The sequence below is a fragment of the Megalops cyprinoides genome, chromosome 1 (assembly GCF_013368585.1).
Source record: "Megalops cyprinoides isolate fMegCyp1 chromosome 1, fMegCyp1.pri, whole genome shotgun sequence".
Taxonomy (NCBI): Eukaryota; Metazoa; Chordata; class Actinopteri; order Elopiformes; family Megalopidae; genus Megalops; species Megalops cyprinoides.
Genome location: NC_050583.1, coordinates 17035132 through 17045480, shown reverse-complemented (window position 1 = coordinate 17045480; position 10349 = coordinate 17035132). Strand labels below are relative to the sequence as shown.

Sequence of the window (10349 nt, the reverse complement as noted above, 5' to 3'; positions counted from 1 at the left end):
AACAATGCTGAAATAACTCACGCACACGCACTTCAATACATAAGTGCAATGTAAAATACCCTATCAGAACTACAACGTACCTAAAAGAACAACTACAAAATGTATGATTACACTGTTTAATGAACAAATACATTTACTGTCTAATAATAATACTAGCGATAATACTAACAATTATTATGCTATTATACCGATCAATAAAACTATTATTACAACTACTGCTGCTGCTGCTACTACTACTACTACTATTACTACTACTAATAATAACAATAATAATCATAATAACAATAATAATAAATAACTTCACAGTTCTCATGTATTATTTCTCTCTGTTTGGAGCTTGACATTAACAGCTTTTAAGAATGTAAAAATGAAACTCAGAAAATGTTCCACACATCAGAATCTTTAACTTCATGGCTCTTTTGAGGTTGCTTCATCAATGTTTAGGATGTCTTAGGATTTACACAGGTTTTTTCTTAAAGAACCCCTAGAGGTGCTCTTTAAACGACCTTCGTTCTCGGATCAAAGCAGAACAAGTTACAGTAAAAATACAGTCGGATGTGGCTTTCTGTGGAACATTAGCAAAGAGGTATTTTCTTGTAACTTATCAGTCAGTAACCTTTCATCTGTGCGGGAACGGAAGTTTGATGTCATTTAGATTTTCAGTCAATGTGGAAAAAAGACAAAAACCATTAATACACTTCTTATTGTTATTCTTCATGGATTCTTTTTTTTTACATGTTTTTAATGTATGTTACACTTTATGTACATCATAAATGTGGTATAATAATACCCAGTAGTAAAAGTACAAGTATGAAAGTGTAACGGTATAATTACATGAAGCTGCACTGCACATAAAAAAATGAGATGACTGTGAAATTAAGGAGCAGTGAAAAGTGTGAGCATAAACAACCAAGAAAGTACAAATTACCAGAGAAGGGGGAAAAAACATTGTCATAAAGTGCAGCTCATCTTGAAACAATGTTTTTTTTCAGTCACAGGTTGCTTTTTCGTGTTTTCTGGTATGAGGGAGGCGGACTGACGTGGAGGGTAGGCCACCAAGGCAATAACAAACAGTGGAAAGTCCCAAACACCTGGCATGCTGATGGAAAATCACTCTGTGTCCAACGTGCTTCTCTCGGTAAACATGCCTTATAGTAACTGAGACTGTGCAAGACATTTTAAATGAAACAGCGTTGTACTGTGCATCTTGCTAATGGCATCCTGAAGCTTATGTCAAGCCCGCATTCATGGAAATGGCACATCTGACAAGCGGGAACAGTGTGGAAACATGGTGGAAAACATCCAACACTGTGTTTGTTTTACCCCATTATTGATAAATTCATTTACATTAAAGCAGATGCAATAAACAATGTACTGTACATTGTGTTGTGCACACTGGATGCTTACATTTATAGTTTTGCTGGTAGCCATAACGACACATCTTAGACAGGCCACAAACAAACCAGTTAAAAACCAACATCATTCATACTTAGCGACTTAACACTCACAGTAATCCAAAGACACTGTGCTTCCCAGATGTCAGAAATACTGTCAGCTTGAATGAACAGCCACTGTCGTGTATTTCACAGTTCACATACACACTGATTGATTACATGTTCAGCTATGAATGTGAGTTACTGTCTGCAGGGTGTGGGGGCCAACTCTGACTGCAGATAAGTCCCACTGCAGGGGAACAGAACCTGAGCTGGGCTGTACTGGCCTCAGTAAGAGTTTTGGGTCCTGCGCATATCCTCATAAACTGAGTCGTTACGCCTGGGCTGCACACGTCTCTTCTTTGCAGACGATTTCTTCACCTGGTCACAAGAAAAAACAACAAGGCAAAACACGGTGGGTTACTATGCCTGCTCACCACCTGGCAACAAAACACTTGGCTCGAGACATTTGTGCTGATGTAATGAGAAGCAGGCTGAAATCAACACAAGTGGCAGCTCAACACCATCGTCAACCCACGCACCGCACAGGCCTTGACAGGAAGTCTCGAAGCGAGCGCTGAAACTGTCTGCGCTTACACCGCTGAGTGCATTTATTTGAGCCTGCTCCAGTTCTCTGTTTTGCTTTCTGAGTCAAAGCACTTGATTTCTTGATTTTGTGTTTCTCAGTGTATTCTTCATTCCAAGCTTGTGAGCTGCTTTTGATTTTGCAAAATCCACATTCGATTAACTATGCGTATGAGCTGGGGCTATACACAGGGCACAGAGTGCAGTGGAATAATTGGACTCATACCAGTGGTCATGGTTGTGATGCTTCCCCCTCTCAGTGCAAATTCACTAGCAACAACCATGCGCCTCCTCAAATATCACACCTGCTCGGTGACTTCTACATGTGTTTGTGTGTTGTGGTGAAGAACTCACACTCAAAAGCGAAGGAAAAAGGCGGGGGTTGATTTTGACCTAGTTTCCCCCATAGATTTCATATATATAACACTGTTGTTGTGAAATAAAAGTGCACACAGTTTAATGTGCTGCAAATTAAAAATTTCATTTTACCCACTGTTTCCCAGAGCCTCCCCCCCTTCCCACCTTACACTCACCCTGGGGACCACCCAGATGAAAATAATGACCACACACAGCAGGAACACAGAGCCAGCAGAGATTGCAGTGACTGTCACCAGGGTGGGAGTCATCGCTGGTGTCCCATCACCATCAGGGCATGGCTTATACGCACCTGTGTCACAACAGATGGCCACTTGATCAGACTTCTTATTTCATAAGATAAGTGAGATGAGAACTGCAAGAGGAGCCCTGGGGTAGGATGTCTTTTCCGTTTTTACATTTGCTACAGTTGTGCCAGAGGTATCGCAAACAACTACAATAGCTGTGATCAATTCCTTTGGATAGCAAGCGCTCAGACACTTACCACGCACCACAACCAGCCTGGAACCATTGCCTTTAGCCCTGTCTGTATTGCCTGTTTCCTCATTTAAGTATCTGTACTTGCACCAGTAAACACCAGAGTCGTCCTCAGTCATATTGGCGATGGTGATGGTGAGTTTGTTCACCTCTCCTTCTGTCTTCACTCTGCTACTGTATTTCATCCCAAGTGTCAGTTTCTTGTCTTCCTTGAACAGGAAGAATACCTCTGTCTTTTCATCAAGGCCCCAGAGTAAATATAGCCCATCGTAGTTGTCTTTAGTGGTGGAGCATTGGATGGTCAAGGAATCCCCCCATTTCAGCCAGGTCATCCTGTCATTGCGTTGTTCTACAGATTGGGGAGGGAAACACACAGGGTCAATTTACAGTTCAGCTGGGGAAGCTGATTCCTTTGAAATATCAATAAGTTCTTACTCTGCAATTCTATCCAAACCCAGCCTTCAAGACAGAAGCGTTTGAGAGTGGTGGTGGCAAACAAACAGAAGAAGACTAACGGTCTTTAATAATAACCGATATTTCCAATATTTTCCATATTTCTTTCACTTATTTGATCACGTTTCTTTAAAAAGTTTGATTCAAACAGCAGCTTGAAACATCTTTTATAAAGCAACAATCATTGACTGTTTCCCTCATCCTTTGGTAACAAATATTCCAGTATACTCATACTTTCATTTTTGTCTCAAGAACATGGCTCCTAGGAAGAAAACTGTTGCAAAGTACTCCAATCCATTTCACAGTATTTGTATCAGCATGACATTATGTAGTAACATGTACTATACAAACAGATTTTAGTTAGTTCAAATCCAATGAGTTGTGTGTAACAGAATGAGAAACACTTCAAACAATGAGGAGGATGGTAAATCATGTAATAATGCACTCACGCTCAGCCCAGTTGTAGTGAGAAGCAGAGACCAAAAAGATGATACAGAGCAGAAAGATTGCCATCACTGCAAGTCTTCCACTGCTGTGACAATCACTATATCTGAACCTTCAACCCACAGGATATATATATGTGTGTGTGTGTGTCACTGAGCTGTGTACGTCAGCACCTCGACACTGATAGATTCACTCTCAGAGCTAGTGTAACTCCTCAGTGTAGACTTACGGGTATACTGGTTGTTATTTAAATGAGTAGAATGACAAGAGGAGCTCTCTTAAAACAGACAGCACTCTACAATTTATATTAGTTTCTCAGAGGTGCAATACAGAAGTGTACACATACACGTGTGCAATACAAGAAATCAACATACCCTACAGCAACAGAAAAAACTACGCAAATAAAGGCAAGATGAGCTATGAACAGACAGAGGAACCAAGATATTGTCTGAGGGGGGCTGTTCACTCCTTTTGAAAAGGTACAAGGGGTTGACCCAGACCCTCCCCGGGCCACCTGGTAGGAATGCCCAGAAAGGTAGGATGAATCCCAGCTAAGAGCAGATGCCCATCATAGACAGAGGCACATGATGGCTCACTGCATTGAAGGGTGCAGAAAGGTCTCGAAGAATCAGAGCAGGGCACGGAAAGCCCACTCTTGCAGAACGACGCGCTGCTATGAGGAGAGCTATTCTGTTAGAGTGACCAGCCTTGAAGCTGGCATGCTTGGGGTCAGCAGATCATTCTGAGGGACAAAATGGGACAACAGTACATTCTAGAGTTTTGGAGTGGAAAGGGAGAAAGGAGAGAATGTGGTGACTCTTTATATCAGAGGGGTCTGCAGCTGGGTTCCTGAGCAGTGGTGTGACACGTACCTGCTTTAACGCAGAAGAAGCACAACATGTGGTCAGAGGGATGTTGCTGAGGTAGATAATGACGGGGAAAAGTTTAGGCGAGATTGTGTGGAGAAGACGAGAAGGGATTGAGTCCAAGAAACAGGCTAACACATCAGAAGTACTGAGATGTTAGCATCAGTACGTCGACAGAGAAGGAGAGTAGGGCATTGTAGATAACAGGCTGGGTAAAGGTGTAATGCTTAAAAGTGGGTGGAATAAAACACACAAGCATCCTTTACAGGCTACTTAGAAGCCATTGAGACACAATTTTTACGTTCCCATTAGACTAATCAAATGTCATTCAGTATTGCATTCTTAACAAAAGCAGCAGAGGGCTTCACTGAGTGCATCAGAAACAATGTGAGTGGCAGGGGATATGACATGGAAGAGTGAGCGTTGATGCTCTTACCTGGAGTCATAGTATTAGAAGTAACAAGGTGTGTTCAATCAATGCTGGTTTGTGGACAGGTGCATTTCTAGAACATTCTATAGCTACATGTACTAAGGTATTGTGTATATGGTTTGCTCTTGACGAGGAATAAATCACAAAAGGTTTTTGCAATAAAATAAGGGAAAAGTGTGAAAAATATTCCCGCTGTCCACTAATCTAATGGCAGCCAAAGATAATGCACGTCGCAGCGGTGTTACAAGGACCGGGATGAATCCAAACGCAGAAATGACTCGGGACACAAAGGTTCAAAGAAAACAAAGTTCTCTTTACTGAAGACTCAAGAAGCAAAAACCAGGCTTAGTACAGGACTGCATACACAAAGCATAGCACCTCAGCAAGAGGGAAGGCAAAGGGCAGGGCTTAAATAACAGAAAAACCCAGGTGACAACAATAATTAATCAGCGCAGCTGGAAGACATTACCTAGATGAGACGGGGAATATACAGGAAGTGAGGAGAGAAGCAGCAACCAGGAACCCTGACAGGACGTTGTGATACCGCCTGTTGTTGTTCGTTCTGGGAAGCTGCAGCACCCGAAAACCTGACAAGCGGTGCCTGTCTGCTTGCTTAGTAGGTCAGCTATTTCAAAAATATTGTGTATGATTATCTCATACACCATCACTACATGGCAGAGGAAACCAAAGAAGGTTTTGAATTTTTCTTTCGTGCAGTTGAATAAACAGAACATAAGACAAAAATGTATCTTGGATTTTCAAAAATAATCAAGAAGTGATTAGAGCAAAATTACAAGTCACACCTACATCATGTGAAGCAGCTATAGCTATTCCATGACCATGAAAATGGACAGGTTCAGTTGCATTTTAGGCAAAATCTACCAACTTTAATAGAGAATGAACTTTTTCAAAATGGATCACAAAACACAACGGGAAAAGTCTGCATCAGGATATGTCTCTGAGGCTCTTGAAAAAAGAAATTTAGGCTTGGCTGATGAACCAGTTTTATAGTCTTTGATTAGATTCCAGTATCTTCTGGTCTGGCAATGGGGAGCACCTGTAAAACCAAATTCGCCTGTTGAATTTTCTCAGTTCTTGTACAGGCAGACACTGCCCTCCATTGGACAAACATCAGAGAGCTCATCTGAGACAGTCAATTACAGTAAAGATAAGCAATTTTTCCAAAACTACCAATATTGTTAACATTACTCTTTGCCTTTGTTCAATATTTATTCCAAATTGATCAATTCCTTATGCCAAGTGAAAGTTTATAAAAGCATTAATATCTCAAAATAATCTCACCACCTGGTGAAGAGCATGTATCTCACTGGTCTGACGGGACATCTTTATCTAAACAGATGAAAAAAAGGAATTCTTTATTAGAACTGCATAACGAAAATGTGATTTACAGGCCAAAACAAGTTAGAATTTGCTTTGTGTGTAAGATAAATGACATCAAGAAGGATGTTCCTATAATACTTACTGCACATATAATACATATAATGCTAAAAAATCAAGTCACTTTTAACTATTGACACTCAAGCAATTTTAATGACAGAAAGATGTGGACACTTTTCATATCCTCTGATTTTTTCAAATACATAAGTGTTTCATACTGTACAAATGTCAGGTGACAAAAGTATGCTCTTTAAAATGGATTTAAAATTAATCACTTAAAAAGTGTCAGAAAACTAAATAGCAATAAAAAATGTAATGTAAAGTAATAATAGTAAGGTCACTCAGTATTCCCCTCTCAACGCTCTTTTCCAGTTTTGAAAAACCATTATCAGCTCTATGATGTCCAGCAGTGTCACTTGAAATTTTGACTTTTAAAGCCCTGGTCCAGGTAACGTAACGTATACATTTTCCCTGGGGATAAACCAGAGGATGATACCAGCCTAGATTACCCTTTAGACCTTCTGCACTAATGTTACATTTTACTATAAGAAATATAGCCTTCATTTAGTGTAGTATAGTGGTAAAGAGCAGGACTCCTAACCCAAAGGTTGCTGGTTCAATTCCCTGCTGGGGCACTGTTGCTGTTCCCTTGGGCAAGGTGCTTAACACACAATTGTCTCAGTAAATATCTGACTATATAAATGGATGACATGTAAAACTTGTAATATATGTAAGTCACTCTGGATAAGAGCATCTGCTAAATGACTGTAATGTAATTAATTACGCATCATTTTACCCACTGTTTTCCAGAGCCCCCCCCCCTTCCCACCTTACACTCACCCTGGGGACCACCCAGATGAAAATGATGACCACACATAACCGGAACACAGAGCCAGCAGAGATTGCAGTGACTGTCACCAGGGTGAGAGTCATCGCTGGTGTCCCATCACCATCAGGGCATGGCTTATACGCACCTGCGTCACAACAGATGGCCACTTGATCAGACTTATTTCATAAGATAAGTGAGATGAGAACTGCAAGAGGAGCCCTGGGGTAGGATGTCTTTTCCCTGTTTTTACATTTAATACAGTTGTTCCAGAGGTATCACAAACAACCACAATAGCTGTGATCAATTCCTTTGGATGGCAAGCGCTCAGACACTTACCACGCACCACTACCAGCCTGGAACCATTGCCTTCAGCCCTGTCTGTATTGCCTGTTTCCTCATTTAAGTATCTGTACTTGCACCAGTAAACACCAGAGTCGTCCTCAGTCATATTGGCGATGGTGATGGTGAGTTTGTTCACCTCTCCTTCTGTCTTCACTCTGCTACTGTATTTCTTCCCAATTGTCAGTTTCTTGCTTTTCTTGTACAGGAAGAATACCTCTGTGTCTTCATCAAGGCCCCCGAGTAAATATAGCCCATCGTAGTTGTCTTTAGTGGTGGAGCATTGGATGGTCAAGGAATCCCCCCATTTCAACGAGATAATCTTGACATTGTGTTGTTCTACAGATTGGGGAGGGAAACACACAGGGTCAATTTACAATTCAGTTGGGGAAGCTGATTCTGCAATTCTGTCCAAACCCAGCCTTCAAGACAGAAAGGTTTGAGAGTGGTGGTGGCAAACAGAAAAAGAAGACTAAAGGTCTTTAATACTTTAATACTGCCATTGTGTTTTTCTACAGATTGGGGGATGGGGGTGATGACACACAACTTCCATTGCATTCCTCAAATGAATACAATATTGAAGGAATAGCTACATGACACAAATAATAAAACAAGCCAGATTTAAATCCACCTGATAATAACAGTAATCATCAATACTATTCAGCCCAACAGTAATAAATGCATCTTATGTAAGTTTCAAATCCTCTCAAGGGCTGGTTGGATTTTACATATTTTGACTGGGGACAGACATCCATTTACCTGTGCTTGCAGTAAAATGTAGAAACTTACCTTTGAATACCTCAGCTGACCTCGCAGCAGTACTTAAGATTGCAACAATAATCACAGTCTTTGCCTCCATTTCAGCATGTCAGGCTTAAACCTTCTCAAGGGTCAAAACTGGAACAGGAACTGAAGATGAATTATACACAAAAACAAGAACAAAAAAAAGACAGAAGTCCTTCGTGAAAGAAGTAACTGCTATATATCATGGAGGCAGAGCTAAACTACATTTTTGTGCATTTCTTGAAAAAATGGGATGTGTGATTGCCTGTTTGCATTATTTACCGTATGTACAAAATTGTGTGTATTGGAGTTGCCGTCTCCCTCCCCTCTCCCTCTGTGTCTGGCACTGGAGCCTGACACAGAGCAGTAACTTCACACCAGCTGTCTCTGATTGGCTAAGTTAAAGATATGTACTGTAATGTCAGAATGTGAGCAGGAATATGTGCACATGACTTAGAGTGGCGGCTGAAGTCGGCAACCATTTCGGCTCATAATTCAATTCATCACATCACTGAACCAAGGACATTGTGAGAATCTGCACAAGTTTTCCTCCATTTTGATGTATAATTTATGCCTGTAGCCAGAATTCACGGAGATAAAACAGTTTAAAAAAACGTATTTTTCAATTGAAAGTGGAGTCCTCCCACTGTTCACACCTATACTTTTGAATGTGGGTAAAATTAGAGCGCTTTTGTTAAAACTAGAAACTATAAATATATAAAAGTACAAACACATCAATGATGAACGAGCTGGTTGATTTGGCATTGGTTTGCCTTTCAGGCAACCACACTATTTTAATTTCCCCAACAATTCTCCAAGCTTGTACATGCACTGACTGACATTTACAGAAAAAAAAGTGACAATTCCCATGTTCACATCAACATTTGCATTTCAATTCCACACACAACACAATTCTACCAATACAATGACATGCTGTGTTTTTAATGCCACGGCACACCTTTCACACTGGGAAAAACTTAACAGATATGTACTCTAGGAGGTGTTTGACTGACGGGGCAATAAGCTAACATGCATCTCATGCTGAATACAAGTGCAGAGTATAGAAGACTAAATTAATTAACAAGACCCCTTCTGGACAGCTCTGTCTTGACACATGGCATCAGCCAGGAAGGATAGGCAAACATGATGCTTGGTAAAACATGCACAATCTGTGCAGCAACTTCTGAGACCTGCATTCCAGATGATAATGTGTATAATTACAGGGACCGATTCAGAGTAAAAGACGGGGGATGTCCATCACACATTCTCACTTACATGTTGGGGATTCCGACTTATACACCTGTGTGTCTCCTAAAATGGTCAGTATAAAATTGTCTGCAGTGAATAAATGTAAATTGCCTTGAAAGATACACACCTGGAACACTCGCTTTAATTATGAAATTTGGGCAGGTACTTCAGAGAAAACAAAGTGGTTCTGACCTGAGATGAACCTTTTCAGTACTTCTGCACAAAAAAATATTACGAGTTAAAAATGACAGTATCAAATATTTCATCTTAAAAAGGAACCACAAGGAAACACCACAGCATATTCAGGTCAATGTTTATTTTTCTCATATTATTCCTCAAGTTGATAAGTACTACAACAAAAGTAGATGTTGAAATGACAATTCATTGATGTAATGTATGAAAGGACAAACTCCTCTCAGTTTTATTTATGCTGAATTGACAAAATAAATTGTCCTTCAGCACAAAATCTACAAGGACATTATCAAACCACTTGAAACTCTACTCGTCAGCTGTAAGTATCAAATGACCATTTTTGGAAGTGGTATTTGCTGATTTGGGGCTTCTGTCCTTAACACATTTTGAACGTAATGGAAAATGAATTGCCCAGCAAGTATTTCCATGAGGAAATAGTCACTGCATGGCAAGGAGCAGACATGAGATGCAGGGAATCATGTCTGCACAAGCATTAT

At 40.4% G+C, this 10349-nt stretch overlaps 2 protein-coding genes across 3 annotated transcripts; both read right to left on the bottom strand.

Annotated features, from left to right (window-relative positions):
- Positions 1-1721: 1721 nt before the first annotated feature.
- Positions 1722-3852, bottom strand: LOC118776245. The gene is made up of 4 exons (XM_036526463.1): positions 3773-3852; positions 2878-3219; positions 2552-2685; positions 1722-1814 (listed from the first exon to the last, which is right to left on the bottom strand). The coding sequence occupies exons 1-4, from the start codon at positions 3834-3836 to the stop codon at positions 1722-1724; spliced, it is 633 nt and encodes a 210-aa protein (XP_036382356.1). The 5' UTR covers positions 3837-3852.
- A 2195-nt stretch (positions 3853-6047) lies between these two features.
- On the bottom strand, positions 6048-8737 carry LOC118792559. Of its 2 annotated transcripts, none has more exons than XM_036550442.1 (6): positions 8695-8737; positions 8419-8538; positions 7627-7968; positions 7302-7435; positions 6366-6413; positions 6048-6120 (listed from the first exon to the last, which is right to left on the bottom strand). In XM_036550442.1, exons 2-6 carry the CDS (start codon positions 8486-8488, stop codon positions 6082-6084), a joined length of 633 nt encoding a protein of 210 aa, XP_036406335.1. In that variant the 5' UTR covers positions 8489-8538; positions 8695-8737; the 3' UTR covers positions 6048-6081. The 2 variants fall into 2 exon arrangements, with proteins under 2 accessions (XP_036406335.1, XP_036406341.1); XM_036550448.1 differs by having other exon boundaries at positions 6050-6120; positions 6369-6413.
- Between the last annotated feature and the right edge of the window lie 1612 nt (positions 8738-10349).

Coding starts and splice junctions, on each gene's coding strand:
- LOC118792559 (XM_036550442.1), bottom strand. CDS start 8,488: ATGGAGGCAAAGACTGTGATTATTGTTGCAATCTTAAGTACTGCTGCG. Junction 7,969..8,418: donor GTCAGCTGAGGTATTCAAAG/GTAAGTTTCTAC, acceptor CCCAATCTGTAG/AACAACACAATGTCAAGATT. Junction 6,414..7,301: donor TCATCTGGGTGGTCCCCAGG/GTGAGTGTAAGG, acceptor TCATCTGTTTAG/ATAAAGATGTCCCGTCAGAC.
- LOC118776245 (XM_036526463.1), bottom strand. CDS start 3,836: ATGGCAATCTTTCTGCTCTGTATCATCTTTTTGGTCTCTGCTTCTCAC. Junction 2,686..2,877: donor CAGGCTGGTTGTGGTGCGTG/GTAAGTGTCTGA, acceptor GTTGTGACACAG/GTGCGTATAAGCCATGCCCT. Junction 1,815..2,551: donor TCATCTGGGTGGTCCCCAGG/GTGAGTGTAAGG, acceptor TCTTGTGACCAG/GTGAAGAAATCGTCTGCAAA.